This window comes from Phyllostomus hastatus, unplaced genomic scaffold, assembly GCF_019186645.2.
Source record: "Phyllostomus hastatus isolate PE091 unplaced genomic scaffold, TTU_PhHast_1.1 phas_scaffold_114, whole genome shotgun sequence".
NCBI lineage: Eukaryota > Metazoa > Chordata > Mammalia > Chiroptera > Phyllostomidae > Phyllostomus > Phyllostomus hastatus.
In genome coordinates, this window is record NW_025334006.1 from 8,184,281 (window position 1) to 8,204,278 (window position 19,998).

Here is a 19,998-nt window from a genome sequence, read left to right on the forward strand (position 1 = left end):
ATGCATCTAACATCAAATCTGTGCGGTTTTTTCTTATAGCAACTCTCTAAGGACAACTGGATATCCAACAATTCAATTTAATGCTAACATTATCTACCTGGAGTAAGCATGAGATTCCACAAGTCAAAAGATGCAGTCTAGTTCCACAAAACAATCAATCCCCACTTCAGATGCCAAGCACAAGTTCTGGGCCACCATACTTGTGACATAGTGGCTACAAATCAAGGCTTCACACGACTCCCTTCAATGTTCAATAACTCAAAGTGATCACAGAATTCAGGAAAAGTGCTCTACTTACTATTACTGGATAATTATAAAGGATACAACTCAGGAAGAGCCAAATGGAAAAATAGCATGGGACAAAGTACTGGGGACAGGTGTGTTTACAGCTTCCATGCCCTCTCTAGGCATACCACTCTCCCAGCACCCTGATGTGTCTGCAAACTGAAAGCTCTTTGAACCCCATTGTTTTGGTCCTTTATTTTTTTTTGGAGGCTCCATTACATAGACATGATTGATTAAAACATTGGCCACTGGTGACTAAACTCAATCTCTGATCCCTCTCTTCTCCTCAGAGTTGAGGGTGGGGGGTGCCATGCTACTGAAACTTCCCATCCTCTAATCACATGGTTTGGTCTTTCTGGAGATCTGAAGCTATTTAGCAACTCCAGCCACCCACCCATCTCAGCATACAAGACACTCTTACCCTTCCACAGATTCCAATGGTTTTAGAAGTTAGGTGCCAGGAACTGAATAAAGACCAAATATTTATTTTTTTATTATACCAGAAGCACCTATTCTGTTCTTTGTCACCATGAAACTCACTGTGGAAAAGTTTTTTTTAAAGGACACCTTTCTATAAAGCAGCAATTTTCAACTAAGTGTAATATTTATAACATACCATTTACAGCTTTTTCAATCAGCTCTTCACAAGCATCAAAATCACCCTTCAACACCAGCTTATCATGAAGATCTGTTAACATAGGATGTTCCAAGGCAATCTTGGTTTTCTTTTGCAGTGATTCAAAGGCTTCTGTATAGTTGTGTTGTCTAAAGTGTTTTAGGCAAAGGCGAATGGCTTCCTGTTCACGGTACTACTGGAACACAAGAGAAAATATGAAAAGAAGAGATTTGCTTAGTTACTATGATAGGAAGTAAGTGACAACTAATTTAAAGTGAGCACTTATTATGTGTGAAGCATTGTGTTAACCCTATTCATTAGTACCATTATTATTTCCACTTTTAAATAGCAAAACTGACAGTTAATTGTAATAACCTGCCACAGGTCACAAAGTATATAACAGAAAGGTAGGAACAAGATACAGGTATACAGATAGACACACACACACACACATATACAGGTATATATTTCATGAAGATGAAAGATATAAAAAAATGAAACCAGACTTAATTCTAGAGGCTGAATTTTCAAGAAAAGCAGAAAAACTATCAAAGCCCACTTAAGATTATAAAAATGGTAATTTCTATAGCTTTTACTAAGCACAATACAATGCTGGTACTAAAAGCACAGAAACCATTAAATAATACACATAAATTATATTATGCTTTTTGTTCTTGGTTCTTAGTATTGTTACTTGAATGACAAATATTATCAAATATTTATGTTTAAATTCACAAACAGGTTTTGTGATTCAAAATAATCAGAAAGAGACTGTTTAAATTTCAGTTTTTTCTAACTCTGGGCTACCTCATCTATTTAACAGCAATAAGTAAAAATCTCAATTAACTAGAATCCAAAAAGAGAAATGTTTATTTAATCTTTCCCCTAAAAGTATGAATGTCAAAAATATATAAGCTTATAAAGAATTTTTTTAAAAAACAGTTAAGTTCAAGAATATGTTTTGAGATTTCCAGATTTTTTAAATAAGAACTAACTAATGACACAGAAGCAATGCACAAAAACCAAGCAAAAATATGAGTTACTTGTAAGCAATAACTTTTAATTAGGCAGGAAAATAAGATGCTACATTTAGGAAGATTTATGAGAAAAAATCAGTTGGCTGATATTTTAATTAATTAAAAGTTATCAAAACACTATTCCTAAGCACTGTAGTTAACCAATGCTCTCCCTCATCAAATAACAAAAGAATGATTCTATGTCCAAACTAATTTTATGTTATTAGTTTCTTACCGTTGGCCTGTAAATAAAGATTTACTATAAATAACTACCTAAAACCATATTAAACAGTAGTAACTTTTTGTTGTGTTGGCTTTAGGAGTCTGAATCACACCCCATTTTAAATTTTCTATCAGGTGGTATATAGATACATAGTAGGAGAGGATTTATGAAATAACAGAATTTTAATGCTTCAAAATAAGACTGAATCTCAAAAGAGGGTGAAGGCTTTAATTTTAATTTCTAGAGTTTCACAGTAAACCCAAAGAACTTGAAAAGTGAATGTGGCTGAACAATTTTAAGTTCTCTATAAATATAATCTCTCTGCTGTGTTGAGGAAGGAGGTGAAATTTGCAACTTCATGCAATATCAAGAGATTTGTGTGAGTATATTAAAAAAAACACACACATCATAGGCTACAGAAAAAATTTTGGTCAGCTATCAGAGGAGCTATTTTTTAATTTAAAAGACCATCTTTAGAGGATTTTAAGTATATGCCACCTATTAAGTGAATTATAATATAAAGATGATTCAAAATTTTTTATTTATTTATTTTTAGAGAGAGGAGAAAGAAAGGAAAGGAAAGGAGAAAGACAGAGAGAAATATTGACTGACTGCCTCTCGCACGCGCCCCAGCTGGGGACTGGGTCAACAACCCAGGCATGTGCCCTGCCTGACCAAGATTCAAACTGGCAACCTTTTGCTTTGCAGGACAATGCTCAACCAACTAAGCCACACTAGTCAGGACAGTAAAGATGATTTTTAATGTTTAAAAATACTGGCTTTATCTTGAAAGAATTTGTATTATTACAAGAAATCCAAAAACATATGAAAAATATAGAAAATACTAAAAGTCAACTTCTTTGTTAAAGTGAATATAATCAAATGCCAAAAATAGTTAAAAAGTTCCTCAATTAAACTGACCAAAAAAGAGCTGATATTTGATACAAAATCCTGTTTCCCAATCTCCTATGAGTCAATCAGTTTACTTGCAAATAAAAATAACAAAAAAAATAAAGCTTTAGTGATTAGACTAAAGCTTCATATCACCTCATCAACAAGAAAGACCCCTCTTCCCAAATTAGCTAAAAATCAAATAAATATACATTAAAAACAAAAATGAAACAAAAAGTTATTCAAAACACCCAGAAGGCCTATTTCTCAATAATTTAAACTCACCATTTCTCAGGATGTATCTACTGTATAAAATACCCTATGAATAAAATTGTTAAATATAATTTTTATTTTTCATGTACACACAAAAACATAATATTTATATAAACTATTTCACATTCTTTAAAAGGAAAAGGAAAAATTTCTATTTTACTCAATGCAAATATAATTAAGGCATATGATATAAAAGCAATTTAAAACCAAAACTACCCCAATAAAGACTGTGTTTAATTATTTCAGTCACAAAATTCAGAGTCACAGGGGTATAATAATATAATAGCAGACTCTGGAGCCAGACTACCTGAGCCTATATACTGGCTCGAACACTTTATAACACTATGACTTTAGGCAAAATACTTAACCTCTCAGTGTTCCATTTCATCATCTATAAAATATGGATAGTAACTATACCTATCTCACAGAGAGGTAGTGATTTCATAAGTTATAAAGATTGCTTAGAAGCTGGCAATAAATATATAAAGTTAGTTGATTAATCATAATAATTACCACTATTCTCAAAATTTTTAATTATTCTCAATAAACACAAGAGATTGACACAAATCTCTCTTTACAGGCATTAGAAACGTAATATGAGGATTTTAAAATACAGTCCTACCTTGCTATACCAGTTGAGACAAGGTTGTACTACATCGGGATCATCAATGCCACTAAGTTCAACATACCAGATGCTAAAGTTAAAGCTGGGTCCCCAGGATAAGAGTGGAACTTTGAGAAGAAAAACAAAAAGAGAAAAAAAATAGAAAAAAGAAGGAAGAAAAAAGAAAAAAATTAACATAGTTCAAATAAAACTTTAGCAAAGTAAAATCACTATTCAAGCCTATTAGGATTCAGTTAACAGATTTTCTGAACAGTTTCTATATGACTAGCACTATACTATTAAGTGCTAGGACTACATTAGCAAAAAGAAACATCATCACCATCATGAGGTTTCTTTAATTATAAAAACATAGTAAGATAAAGTCAAAGTGGTCATTTACATATCCCCCCAAAACAGGGCCAGGGCTAGATGATTCAACAGGCAAATTCTAGCAAACCCGCAAAAAGAAATAATTATGATATAATTTAAACTATATAAGAAAGGGAAGGAAAAGTTCTCCAAGTGGAATAATCCTGAAAACAAAACCAGAAGAAAAGGGACTTAAGGCTAATCTCAGCTATGAATATATATTCAATTTATTTTTTAAGTTACAAAAGATACCAGGTTTTCATAGAAACCAAACAGAGTTCATTCTAGGAATGGAAGGATGGTTAAATAGTAGGAGCTATATCAATATAATTCACAATATTAGCAAAGTAAAAGAGAAGCAAATGTGATTACCTAAAATGGTGCTAAGAGTAAACAAATAAAATTTACTTCCCAGTCATTAAAATAAAGCCTCTTAAATAAAAGGCAAAAGAAAACTTCCTTACCTAGATTATTTTTTAAGTATTAAAAACCTCAAAAATTAAGCCTAATGGAGAAACATTAAGTATTGCCATTCAGGTCAGGGACAAAACAAAGAGGCCCAAAAGCTCTACTATTCAATACTATATGGGAGATCTTGGCCAGTGCAATAAGGAAAAACTTATAAATTAAGAAAAAATATCATTTGAAGATAATAGTCACCTAAAAAACTTCAAGAGATTCAACTGAAAAGTTTTTATTAGTGTGTATGCAAAGTAAACATGCAAATAAATATTCCCTACACCTATAACAGCCCACTTGGAACTATAATTCAAAAAGTCCCCTTCATAACAGCAAAGACAACTTAAAATATCTCAGAATAAACTTTAAAATATGCAAGACCTATTTAAGAAAACATAAAAACATAAAAACATTTTACTTAAAAAATGAATAGAAAGACATACTATGTTCCTAGATGGGAAAATGCAATGTTGTAAACATGTCAGTTCCCTTCAAATTAATCATAAATTTAATGTAATCTCAATCAAAATCCCAATGGTATATACCCATTTTTTCTTGATATGTAATTGAACAAGCTAATCTGAAATACAAGAATACCTTAAACAAAAATGGTAAGAAAATAAACATATTAAAAAACAGTAATTTTAAGTTTGATATTAGTGAAGGAAAGAAACCTAAACCATTGGAGAAAAGTGTATCATAAAAATCTCTTAAGAATTTAGAAAAATTTATCATAGATGATCAGTAATGACGGAACAGAGCAGAGGTTTTAAAGAGGTGATCCATGAGGCTCCTGGCAATCCCAACAATACTTCCATGTAGTCCAAACTATTTTTCATAATAAGACTAAAATTTTATCAGAGTGTGTGTGCATGTGTGTGTGCTGACATTTGCACTCATGGTACAAAGACAATGATGAGTACTGCTGGCACCTTGGTAATGCCATGAAAAGTACAATGGTAGCATGAAAGTCTAGTAGTATTCTTTAATACAATACACACTGGATGTATTCCTCACCATCACACACTTGCAGATTTAAAAAAGTGACAATTCATTTAAGAATGTCTGTGATGATGCAGTAAAAAGAAATTTTAAGAAATCCCTATCATTAAGAACACATCTTTTTAATATCCTGTGCTACACAATGGGAAGTATACATAAAGCATTTTTGCTGTGTTCCAAAGTATGATGGTTACTGCAAGGAAAATGACCTGCACAGTTGTTAGAGTTGTAAGTTGAAATAACCATTTATCTCCTGTTCCTCAACCTCTAAGATACCACTTTTCCTGGAAAGACCATTTATGATTATTTAGATTATTTAGGTTTGAGTATTTGCCAGATATTTACCTGTTATTCCAAAGAAAATAACTGACAGTACTTGTTGCTGAGTATAAAATTTAAGCTCTCAAGGGAAAATTAGAATGTTGGAAAACTGGTATCACCACTGCGAGCTTAACTTGCCAATACTTAAAACTTTTCTGACAAGATTGGTGGTGATATTAATGAGTGTGGTTTAAAACAATATTATGCAATTAAATGTTTTAACATGTAAAAGATCTATATAACTCAGTGAATCATATTTTCTAAATGACCAAAGAATGGTGTCACAAAACCACGAATGGATAAAATATTAATTCAAAGTGCAAGACAGGCCAATGGAGTTTAGTGTAACACTGATATGGTTCAGAGTGAATAATGCTACTACCTTTAAGAAACTTCCACTTGTCAAATTTTGATTAAGAACCAAAACAGAATGTCCACTATATCTGACATTGAGGCTATTAATTTCCAAGCCCACTACTCTTTTTTAGCAATATCAGACTTGATGAGCTAAGATATACTAGTCAGATACTTTCCCATATTGTCATCTAAAGGAAGACTGACACAGTCAGTAGCAACCAGTCATTAGGATGTTTAATATGACTATCAGTTTATATAGGCAAACAATAAAAATTTCAAAAAGTTTTATAGTGACAAATACTAAATTATTGTTGTGGTATTCATTTCTTTATATAGCAGTACCATTTAAAAAGTTTTTCTAACTATATTACAGTAATAACCATCAAATAGTAGTATAATAGTCAGAATAAAATAGGACTCTAAACCCAAAGCCCCAAGAAGATAGTTTGTAAGTATAATCAGACATCTAATGTTACAGATCTGAAATCCATCCTCAAGTTCAAGGTCCAAGTTCAGAAAAACCAGAAGGAAAAAAAAAATCTTCCTATTACATCTATTCAAGTAAAATGCTCATTTATTAAACTCTTCAAGCAATTATGTTTTAGTGATATTTCTCCTATATACCTAATGGCCCACTAGAAAGATTTCTAAAATAAAATTCATTCTAATTTTTATCACCTTTCAAAGAACATTGTTGGGAGGGAGGTTAATAAGGAAGTCATCTCAGAAGCACATCATATATTACAGGCAAATGAAGAATATACAGTTCCAGAAAGTGGACAAAGTCGGGGGAGGTACAAGAGGGTTAAATGGTGATGGAGGGAAACTTGTCTTGGTGTGGTAAACACACAATACCATATATAGATCATGTATTGTAGAACTGTATACCTAAAATCTATATAATTTTATTAACCAATGTCACCTGAATAAATTCAATTAAAAAATAAATTAAGCCCTGGCTGGTGTGGCTCAGTTGGTTAGAGCGCTGTCCTGTAACAGAAGGGTTGAGGGTTCAGTTCTTGGTCAGGGCACGTAACAGAGGTTGTGGGGTAGATCCTTGGTCTACCACATACAGCAGGCAACCTATCCATGTTTCTTTCTCACAGTGACATTTCTCTCTCTCCCTCTCTCTCAAAAATCAGTAAGTATATTAAAAATTTTTAAATTATGGTACCATTAGCAATACTAATAATGAATATTAGACATATTATGTATTATATGTCAGAAATTTAAATGTGAACTGGAGCTCCAAGCACATATACTTTGTTCCCCAATAAACAATGCCTTTGCTCTCACCTCAACTAAAAATATTAGAAACCCCTAATACACATTCTCAAGGCCAAGAATTTATATCCTAGGACCCCACTGCCAGTTTTCTACATGACACAGTCAGACACATATATGATCAAAATCAGTGCTTCTCACCCTTTTTCACGTATAGAAAATGATAATATTTTTATGGCACAGAAGGGTACTAGGTTGCAGGCTCCTGCTACTCGAGGAATGAGGGGGGATCGATATCTCCACAGTGAAACACATCTGTGGCACATTCAATGTGCTTTAGGGGTATCACTTGGGAAACTCCTGTCTAGATGTCTAAAACAGCTATTAAAAGATGCTAACAATTTTAAGGTCTCACTCTGGAAGACCCTGAAAATTCAAGATTAACATTCTGCATGAGTATCTATTCTACTACAGAATTAATGCAATTAGCACACAAAGCACTTAGCACAGTAACTGGCACATAGTAGGTACTCAGTGAAAACTAGCTACTCCTGCTATTTTTAAAAAGATTTTCTTTATTTTTTAAAGAGTGGGAAAGGGAGGGAGAGCAACATCAATGTGTAAGAGAAATGTCAATGGGTTGCCTCTCACATATCCCCAGCTAGGGACCTGGCCCGCAACCCTGACCAGGAATCAAACAGGCTACCTTTCTGTTTGCAGGATGATGCCCAACCCACTGCACCACACTAGTCCAGGCACTGCTACTATTATTATTAGCTATTATTACTATGTTAATTTTCCTTTTACTAGTACACTTTTAAAATGTTACCTTTGCACATGTTCACAAGAAGAGCCCTCATCAGGGAACCTCCCCAGACTTAGTACTCATCTTAGCCTTCTAAACACTCCTGAGAATCCAGACCGCAGGCTGAATCCAGCCAAAGCTGAAGCTTCTCCCTAAAACAACCACAACCATCTAGACCACAAAAAAACAAAAAATCTACAGATCCAAGTAATCCTGTATACCAAAAACCAGGACTCCCCCCATAATCTTCCTAAGAGTTCTCCCAAGTACCTTCTTTGCCCCCACCTCACCTTGCTAATTTCCCTCACACAGCTGTTAACTTGGCTATGAACCAGGGTACAAATCCTTCTAGTCATTTGTAACCAATACCCTCATCCCATTCCACCATTCCACTCTGTCTCCTCTCATCTGATCTAATCTCCTACTCAGGAGGGTTTTCCTTCCAATTTTTTATCTTGCTCTCTCAAACTGGTTTCCCAATTAATAACTCTCTTCTTTATACTAAATTTTTCTTTTAGTTACAGATTTTACTGAAACCAAGCGTCTTCCTAAGGCCAGGTCTCAACTTCCACACTAAATCCTGTCAAAGACATCACTCCAGTATGAGTTCTTTGCCTTTTTTGTGCCATGAATCCCCTATAGCTGTTTGGTGAACCCTGTGACTCAACCCCTTCAGATTTAAAAGCATAAAGCAAAATACACAGGATTACAGAGTAAACCGACTGTACTGAAGTATAGTTATAAAAACTATAAAGAAACAACATTACAATATAGAAATACATATGCTTTTTTACTAATACATTAGATAACAAGATCTAGAGGCAGGTCTAATAATTACCCTGATTTCAAATTTACCATATTTGCCACACTATGAAGTGATGGGAAATATTTGTAACTTCTGTGACAATCACAAGTATTGTTAACACTACTATGAATTATTGCCTATATTCATAACTGGAAGAAATGCTGAATGTATTAGAGGTTAGAGAACATAAAGTTGCAACGTTCCATCAAGTTCATGAAAACATTGATTAATTGCTCTAAATGCCTACACAATAAACTCAAAAAGATATATACTTAGTATTTCTGAAATTTGAGGAAACAAGATAGGGTTACTATCCCAAAAGATTTCACAATCTACTTGAGGAAAGAAAACTTACATATATCACATAGTGAGGCAACTCAATCTCTGGAAGTAGACTTAAGTTTGTATCCCATCTCTACATTTTACTATCTGTAAGGTTTTGTTCCAGCCACTTAACCTCTAAACTTCAGTTTCCTCCTCTGTAAAGTGAGTGCAATAATGCCTATCTCACACAGTGTTTGGCAAATGCTTCATAAATGATATCTAGTATTATTACTTTAAAACAATACACACACATATGCAAGCATATACCAAATACTATGTCTTTGATCCATCCCTAATATCTTCAATCAAAAAAGGAAAGATTTTATCTGCCAGTATAATGTTCAAATGAGATATCACATGTGAAAGTATTTACACGCTATCAAAAACAATAAAAACATAAGCTCTAAATAATAAATGCTGACATGATTCAAATTCCATTTGTGCATATTTTCTTCTAGAGTACCCAAAATACTACACTTAAGAAATCATGTAAACAAGAGCTATATGAATACAAGTACAAAAATGCATAAAAAGACATGCAAAATGAAATATTTTTTTCAGAAATATGAGTTTAAATTACTTTTAAAAACTTAAATTTGGTTTAAGCCAAGTTGAATGAATAATCTATATACCTTACCAATGAAAATCATCACATTTATTATTTTTAATTGAATATATTGGGGTGACATTGGTTAATAAAATTATATAGGTTTCAGGCATACAATTCTATAACACATCATCTGTATTGCATATTCACCAACCCAAGTCAAATTTCCTTTAATCACCATTTATCCCCCTTTTACCCTCTTCTACCTGCCCCCATCCCCCTGCCCTCTGGCTATAACCATACTATTGTCTGTGTTTGTAAGGCTTTCTTTTTTTCTTTGCTTAATCCCTTCACCCTTCTCACTCAGCCCTCAACCCTCTCCTCTCTGACAGCTGTCAGTCTGTTCTCTGTATCCATAAGTCTGTCTCCACTTTGCTAGTTTCGTTTGTTCATTAGAAAAATTATCATAATTAACTGTCAGTGCATGATCTGGAGATTATCTGCCACTGGATTAGTCTTGCTTCTTTCCATTCTCCTCTGTTACCATGAATAATTAAAGGCTGACTATATTCAGAAATTTTGTTAAGAATAAACTTTTTAAATAAGCAAAATATTTCAAACGTATCACTGTAGAACACAAATATGAAGTATTCAAACACATTTTTCCCTTAAGTATAAATCTAACAAAACAAATGTCTGTGATAAATCACCACCAAAAGAGAGTTACACATCACTCAATTAAAGAATACACAGCACAAGCTCTGGCTGGTGTAGTTCGGTTGGCTGGAGCATCATCTAAAAACTGAAAGGTCACAGGTTTGACTCCTGGTCAGGGCATGTGCCTAGGTTGCGGGTTTGGTCACCAGTGGGGATGCATATGAAAGGCAAGGGATTGATTGATGTTTCCTCCCTTCTCTCTCTTCCTCCATTCCTCTTTCTAAAATCAGTGAGCATACCCTTAGGTGAGGATTAAAACAAAAACAGAGTGGTAAACTAAAAATACAGCTAACCTAACATGCAGCTTTTAGTTTCATCTCTTCCTTATATTATTGTAAGAAAAATACTTATCAAGAGAATGTTGGGAAAAGGTTGAAAAGCAAAGATACTGCAAACCACCACTAACATCTTTTTTTTAAATATTTTATTTATTTATTTTTAGAGAGGGAAGGGGAGGGAGAGAGAGAGAGAGAGAGAGAGAGAGAGAGAGAGAGAGAGAGAGAAACATCAATGTGCGGTTGCTGGGGGTTATGGCCTGCAACCCAGGCATGTACCCTGGCTGGGAATCGAACCTGGGACACTTTGGTACCACTAACATCTTTTAATAGAAAAGTGAGAAATATGAAGTTGTCTAAATATTAACATCCTAAATATCAACTGAGTTAATAAGTGTCTACAATTATTTGGAAAGCTCCAATTAACATTTTGCCTGAATACCATAAAACAAACCCACCAAGGTAAAGTAACATCATTATGCCCTATCATCAAAAAGGGTAACAGATAAGGCTGGAAAAAGGTCCAAATTCTTTCTTTTAGGCAGATGACTATCTAATAGCTCCATAAGAGACCTCTGTTGCCTTATAAAATTTTAAGAAAACTATGCAACTATGTGAAACAGGTTTTTACTAATTCTTCTTCTAATGAATAATACAAAAGGATTAAGAACTACTAAAGCAGTAGATGCTTTCCTTCAAAAACAAAAAATAAACAAAAACGAATGACCACTGGAAAGGTACAAAAAGCACCAAGAAAAGTACTTAAAATCTAAAAGTATTACATGAAAACATATTTTCACTGCTTGTACATTTGAAATACAAGATCATGGAATTGTTAAAGCTATGCAAGAGTCTGTAAGGAATGGGTGATCTGCATGCTCAGAAAAGAATTACTCATTAGTACCAAAGAAGAAACAACCAAGAGTTGAATTTATTCAATACAACTGCATGTTCATAAATTCTCACAGGAAAAAAGGACGCAGATTATTATTTAATATAACAATAGAAACTATAGTTACCAAAAAAAAAACCCCTAACATACTGGGCAGCCCAACTCTCCTAAAGTTTTCTCTTTATAAGTAATCTTTATTAAGACTTCAGATATTCTTTTTGCCTGACAGAACTATTTGATTTAATGAAATAAAACAGGCCAATTCTTGATAAAATAGCAAACAATGACTATGAAGTATACTGCTTATTCCAAAAGAGGAATTTTTCTCCTCAATCAAAACATGGGATTCTGGCTTTTGTTATTATTCTCTGAGGGATCTGATTTACTTTAATCCCAACTTTAACATATTTTTAGAGGTATGAGATACAGATGGTAATTAAAAGATTCAAGTCCTTAACTTTTCTACCTTCTAAATAATAAATCTTAAAAGAAAACAAAATTACCATACAAATACTAACTTTGAGGAGGCATTACAAATACTTTCTCAAGCTGAAACACTTGGTAAATAAATATATGCCTTAGGAAGTATTTTTTCTTTTTTTTTTGTTAGGTAGTATTTTTCAAACATTACCTTGCAACTTATTACTTAGGGTCATGAAATTAGTTTTATGTGTTTGAGCAACATTTCATTAAAACAATGAAACATAAAAACAGACTGGAAAATATAATATACTGCCTTAAGAAATTAATCAGTATTTGATTTTCACATGCTTTATAAAAATTGACAAACCAATAAAATGATCAAGGCAACTGAATAACTGTATCTCATAAAATCTCCTAATAAACTTTAAAATGAGAAAATATTTGGAAAATATTCCATTGAATTAACTGTCAATTATAGATTTATAAAGCAGGGGTCAGAAAACTTTTTCTGTAAAGGTCAAAATAGTAAATACTTTGGGCTTTGTGTACTATGCAGTCTCTTGAAACTACTGAACTTTACCATTGTAATGCAAAAGCAGAACTAACATTATGAGAACAACCTGTGCCAGTATTCCCATAACATTTTAATGAAAAAAAAACAAAAAAAACAGGGGGACTGCAGGATTCAGCCGGGCTGCACTTTGCTGACTGATGGTATAAAGAATTTATATCTATTTCAGAATACTACAATCCTTACCTATTTTAATGAATCGACAAGGGAACATTTGTTCATCAATTTTATGCTTCAAGGTGAATGTTTCTTTGTTATAATCATTCTTTAAGCCACTGTAAAAAAAAAAAGATAATCAAATCTGATTTCATAATTTAGTAAATGCACTAAAACTCAGATTACTCAGATTTTAAGATTAAACCAATGCTAAAAATATATGACCAAAGTAGTAGCTGAACATGAGAATATAAGTCAAAACTTGTACACTCCCATCAAATGCATTACTGTCTTCCAATTAAAAAATGGAAATGTGTGATGACTTAGTATTCTTAATGTATAATTGAATATAAAATACTCAAGCAGGAAGAAGAAAATTTTTTTAAAAATTCACATTCCTATCTTACAACTTAAACAAGGCCAAATATTAGAATGTTGAAGAATTAAGTTATTTAATTCTGTTATTTAGTTCTGTTATTTAGTTCCTTTTATAGCTCAACAAATTTTCAAAGATGACCTTACTCTATTGGTTTAACAGCATATACTTTACCCTAAATAAAAATAAGTTCATATTATCTCTCCACTTAACTAAGGTTGACACAAGTATTTATGGGAATCGCTTATCTTCAGGTTGCCTGAGGTCCTGAAATACTTTCATGACTTAAATCAAATATAGTAAAAATGTAATATTTACCTATATAGAGTACTCTGCCAAAGAGACATGCCATGTCACAAATGTATTCTAAAACCTCATAGCATTATTTGTCCATTCCACTGGCTATTTGATTTTTCATTAACTAATGGGTAAATTAACCCTTTCATTCCTGGTGGCCTATGTTGTTAAAACTTGATTGTGTGTGTGTGTGTGTGTGTGTTTGAAATCTTTATTTTAATTGTTGTTCAAGTTCAGTTTTCTGTCTTTTACTCCCATCCCAGCCCATCCCCCCAACCCTCCCCACCTCCCTCCCATTTCTACCCCCCCCCCAGTTTTTGTCCATGTGTCCTTTATACTTGTTCCTATAAACCCTTCCCCTTTTCCCCTGAAATTCCCTCAATTTTAATGAGCTCCTTCCAAGTGGTAGGCACTATGTTAGGTGCATTAACATACTTTTTCTCTTTTTAGTCTCCAATCTATAGTAAACTCCCAGCATATTACTCTGGATTAGGGCAACCAATCTTAATGTTTTAGAATCCATATTTTTATAACAAAAATTTCATTAAAGCTGGAAGTATTTCTGAAGTCATTAAAATCCAAAAATAAGACTAAAAGATCACAAGTAAAAATAAAACAAAAATGTTTATCCTCTTTTGCTTGGTAACAATATTAACTAGTATCTAGTGGTTTAAAAAAAAGCTAACTCAAGCCACAATATTAAAATAAGTCACTAGAAATAGAACAGTGGAAATATTCTTTTCTCCTTGGGGAAAAAAAAAATCAAACCATAAAGATTTAGCTACAAAGAGACTAAACTAAGACTGTGGCTTGTTTAGAAGACAATTCTTTCTACCACATAATCATAACTCACCTGGATAATAGCTCTGTCATGTTTTCTTCATTCATTCCGCCAAAGACTTTAAATTTTTTCAAATTACAGACGTGAGTTTTCTCATACTTTCCAAATGTTATATTCTGGACTATAGCAGGCCTTTCAAGCTTCAGAACCAAGTACTAAAAAAAGGAATGAACAAATTACACTCTCCTCTATTTAAAGCAAAGAGACAAGTTTAACCCTGGCTGACTGAATGCTAGCCTGAGAACCAAAGGGTTGCCGGTTCAATTCCCAGTCAGGGTATATGCCTGGGTTGCAGGCCAGGTCCCCAGTAGGGGGTGTATGAGAGGCAACCACACGTTGATGTTTCTCTATCTCTTTCTCTCTCCCTTTCTCTAAAAATAAATAAGTAAAATCTAAAAAAAATAAATAAAGCAAAGAAACAAACTTAGAAGTTAAAATTTTAGACAAGATAACAAAAGTACATATAAGGTCTATTCTGTTTATCCTGCACTAGATTATTTTTTATTCTAAAGAATAGTATGCAGCCCTGGCTGGCGCAGCTCAGTGGATTGAGCGCGGGCTGCAAACCAAAGTGTCGCCGGTTTGATTCCCAGTCAGGGCACATGCCTAGGTTGCAGGCCATGGCCCCCGGCAACTACACATTGATGTCTGTCTGTCTCTCTCTGTCTCTCTCTCTGTCTCTCTCTCTGTCTCTCTCTGTCTCTCTCTGTCTCTCTCTCTCTCCCCCTTCCCTCTCTAAAAATAAATAAATTAAACCTTTAAAAAAAAAAGAATAGTATGCAACAGGTTTATATAGACTACCACAACACTACCAGTTTTTCCCAGGACAATACATCATTGTGAATACTATAGGTGAAGGAGGAAAAAAGGATTGGTGAGATAACTTATAATCAAGGAATGACATTCAATAAAAGATAACCGACAACAAATAACCAAATAAAATAAGATTAGAATGCAAAAGTAACAATTACATTATCATCAACTATAATAGCAAATTCAATGTTCAAAATCAGTGATAGAATTTTAAATCTAGAAACCAACAAGAGATTTATGAATCACCCATGCCAATTTTATAAATTAAAACACCCAGGCCTACTATAAATATGTCTAATGTAGCTCATGTTTTCTTATCACACACAGGATAAAAATGGGATCATTTTATCAGTTAATTAGGACACACATTTTACATTATGCAGAATGTTTTCAATTATAAAAAATTAAGAAGGAAACTACCACTGATTGAATACTTGGGGAAAAAACTATTCAGGAAAATGATTCATAGATGCTTGTTGGAGTGGCTTCATGCTTCATATTAGTGGGTAATACAGGTGATAAAGATGATCAGAAAGAAATCGGTGGTCCTACTTCATTCCATACAGAAAAATTAACTCAAAATGAATCAACTTAATACAAAATTGATTCTTTAAGATCAAAGACCTAAATGTAAGAACGATAACCATGAAACTCTTAGATAAAAATATGAGTAAACCTTCATTACTTTAAATTTTACAATGAATTCTTAGATATGACACCAAAAGTACAAGCAACAAAATATAAAATAAATTGGACTTCATAAAAAATAGTTTTGTACATCAAAGGACACTATTAAGAAAGGGAAAAGACAGCCTACAGAATAGAAAAAATATTTGCAAATAATATATCTGTTAAAGGTTTAATGTCTAGATAGAATATATAAAGAATTCTTATAGCTGAACAACAAAAAAAACAACCAAATTTAAAAATGGGCGAAGGACTGCCAATAGCTCTTTTCACCCAAGATAAACAAATGGCAAATGGGCACATGAAAAAATGTTCACCACTACTTATCAGGGAAATGTAAATCAAAACCACAATGCAACAAAACTTCATACCCACTATGATGGCTATAATAATATAAAAAACAAAATAGTAAGTATTGGTGAAGATGCAAAGAAACTGCAACTCATACATTGCTGGTGGGAATGTAAAATGATGCAGACAATGTACAACATAGTTTGGCAGTTCCTCAAAAAGTTAAATATAAAATTATTACATGGCCAAGGAGTTCTACACCTAGGTATATAAAAAGTGAAAAGGGTATTCAAACACACATTTGTGCACGAATGTTCAGAGCAACACTATTCACAATGGCCTAAAGTGCAAACAACCCAAATGTCCATCAACTGATGAGATGAACAAAAAAGGAGTATTTCTATTATTCAGCCATAAAAAGGAAGAGTACTGATATATTCTACAATATGGTTACACCTCAAAAACATGCTAAGTGAAAGAAGTCAGACACAAAGGTCATATATTGTGTGATTCATTTACATAAAATATTTAGAACAGGGTCTGGCTGGTGTGGCTCAGTGGACTGAATGCCAGCCTGTGAATCAAAGGGTCTCCTATTCAATTCCCAGTCAGGGCACACGCCTGGGTTGCAGGCCAGGTCCCCAGTAGGGTGTGTGTAAGAGGCAACCACATATTTTGATGTTTCTCTCCCTCTCTTTCTTCCCCCTTCCCCTCTCTAAATAAATAAATAAATAAAATCTTTTAAAAATACATTCACAGGTAAGTCTATTAAGAAAGCAAGTTAGTGGTTGGCAGGAGCTGGCTTCAGGGGTGTTTAATTGATACCAGATTTCCTTATGGGGTGATGAAAATATTTGGGAATAGAAAGAAGTGAGTTGCACAACACTGTGAATATACTACATGCCATTGAATTGTACACTTAAAAATGATTAATTTTATGTTGTGTGAACTTCACCTCAATAAAATAAAAGAATGAAGCTGGTGATGACATGAAAGATGATGATATGATCACAGTTAACGTGAGCAGTAACTCTCTTGTCTGTCACACTGCTCAGATTTTTAAATGTGTTATCTCATTTTAGTAGGAGTAGGAGGAACAGGGGTAGTATAATAACAACAATAATTATCCTCTTCATCCTCATTTCACAGATGAAAAAATTCTGGCTTGGAAAGACTAAGTATGTTGATTACAGTTAAGCAGCTAACAAATGAAAGACCTGAGATTACAAATCAGTCAATATGACTCTGGTTTACACTGTTGGGTGGCTGATGCAACCTCCATTCTCAACCCAATTCTTACTAGCTACCTTCCAGCCAAGGGTAAATATATGACAAAGTTCTGGTCACTGAGATGTTAGACAAAAGTTTTCTGTAGGCTAAGTTTTGCTTTCTGAAACAAATGTTACCTCTTTGCTATTTGAAATTACAGGTGCAATCATCACTATGCAACAATAAAAAGAAAGATCAAGAGAATCTCAGAGATAGTCAACTGTGAACCACTCAACTTTCACCACCAGCTGTCCAGATCTAGTTCTCTTCTGTGTGTATGGGTGTGAAAGGGTAGGGTGGCTATTTGTTTAACCCACTGCAATAGGATCTTCTGTTATTCAAAGCTAAAAGCATTCTTGATTCAATAACTTCAAAGACAAAGCTTTAACTACTACACAATAACAATAGTTTAGGTTTACATGCTGTTTACACTTTAAGTAGCTATTACATTTTTTATTATTAAACTATATTAGTTTCAGGTATACAACAAAAGGATTCAACATTTATATAGCTAACAATGTAAAAACCACACCAAGTCTAGTAACCCTGTCACTGTGCAAAGTTATGAAATTATTACTGACTATATTCCTCTTCACTTTTTTGCTCACCTCTCCAACCTTCTCCCTTCTAACAACTATCTGTTTGTTCTCTGTTTTTATGAATCTATTTTTGTTTGGTTTGGATTGTTCATTTGTTTTGATCTTTTTTATTTTTTAATTGAATTTATTGGGGTGCCCTTGGTTCACAAAAGATACAGGTTTCAAGTATACAACCCAATAAAATATCATCTGCACACTGTACTGTGCACCCATCACTTCAAGCAGTCTCTTTCCCTCCCCATTTCCCTCCACTTTGCCCACCTCCAGCTATCCCCCAACCTCTTTCCCTCTGGCTATCACCACACTATTGTGTTGTATGTTATGGATATGTTTATATGTTATGGATATGTCTTTTTGGCTAATCCCTTCACCTTCCTTCATTCAGTTCCCCAACCACCCTCCCTTCTGACAGCTGTCAATCTGTTCCATGTATCCATGCCTCTATCTTCTATTTTGTTTGTCAGTTTATTTTGTTCATTAGATTCCACATATAAGTGAGATCACAGGTTTTTGTCTTTTCTCTGACCGGCTTATTTCACTTAGCATAATAATCTCCAAGTCTATCCATGCTGTCGTAAAAGGTAAGATTTCCTTCTATTTACACAAAGGCCAGTAGTTTTCCTTTGCGTAAATGTACCATAGCTGTTTTATCCACTCATCTACTCAGGCACGTGGGCTGTTTCCAGATCTTGACTATTGCAAATGACACTGCAAGGAACATAGGGGTGCACATATTCTTTCAAATTGGTGTTTCCAGTTTCTTTGGATATATTCCCAGAAGTAGAATTGCTGGGTCAAAAGGCAGTTCCATTTTTAATTTTTTGAGGAAACTCTATAGTGTGTTTCCACAGTGGCTACATCAGTCTGCATTCCCACTAACAGTGCATGAGGGTTTCCCTATCTCCACATCTTCACCAGCACTTATTGTTAATTTATTGATAATAGCCATTCTGGCAGGTATGACGTGGTATCTCATTGTGGTTTTAATTTGGAGCTCTTTGATGACTAGTGATGCAGAGCATTTTGTCAACTGGCCATCTACATGTCTCCTTCTTTGGAGGAGTGCCTATTGAGGTCCCTTGCCCATTTTATTTTAAGATTTTTTTACTTACTTATAGACACAGAGAGAGGGAGAGAAAACTTCCAAGGCCAAAAGAAATACTAACAGTTCAATATAGTTAAGTAATTACATCCAAACAACTTAATATGCATCTATGTCCTAACAAAATGTTTTAGTTTTGTCATTTGAAAAAATAATAAATATATTAAAAGAAAAATATTTTTATTTCACCTACACGTACTCCACTCATACCCCAACATGAGCTGTAGAGAGAGGTATTTAGGGTTTATTCATGCTGTGGTGGTGGTGTTCTCATATCATGCTATACATTCTAATACCCATGAATATATGCAAGCTTCTCCTCATTCTAGGAAAAAAAAGGAGTAGCTAAGAGGGGTTGAGTCTGATTTCCACTCTTCTCTAGATAACCCACTCTATTAGCTTTCTTATCTGCTTAAGCTGCATATTAAACATAATTAAAATTTCTTACCAACAGAGTAAAGCACTATGAGCATCAAACAGTTCATTCTAATAACATAATACATACCTTAGATCACTGCAGAAAGTTTACTAGATAACACTATCCTGGAGGCTACTAAAATTTAGAATA

At 33.7% G+C, this 19,998-nt stretch overlaps 1 protein-coding gene across 7 annotated transcripts in view; it reads right to left on the reverse strand.

The window, feature by feature from the left end:
- Positions 1 to 19,998, reverse strand: part of MKLN1 (muskelin 1) — a 335,011-nt gene that overhangs the window by 100,590 nt on the left and 214,423 nt on the right. For all 7 annotated transcript variants that reach the window (XM_045855614.1, XM_045855612.1, XM_045855615.1 and 4 more), the window contains 4 exons: positions 14,682 to 14,824; positions 13,186 to 13,274; positions 3,927 to 4,036; positions 902 to 1,094 (listed from right to left, as the gene is read on the reverse strand). In XM_045855614.1, the coding sequence (XP_045711570.1) occupies positions 902 to 1,094; positions 3,927 to 4,036; positions 13,186 to 13,274; positions 14,682 to 14,824 (535 nt within the window). The remainder of the gene's footprint in view (positions 1 to 901; positions 1,095 to 3,926; positions 4,037 to 13,185; positions 13,275 to 14,681; positions 14,825 to 19,998) is intronic.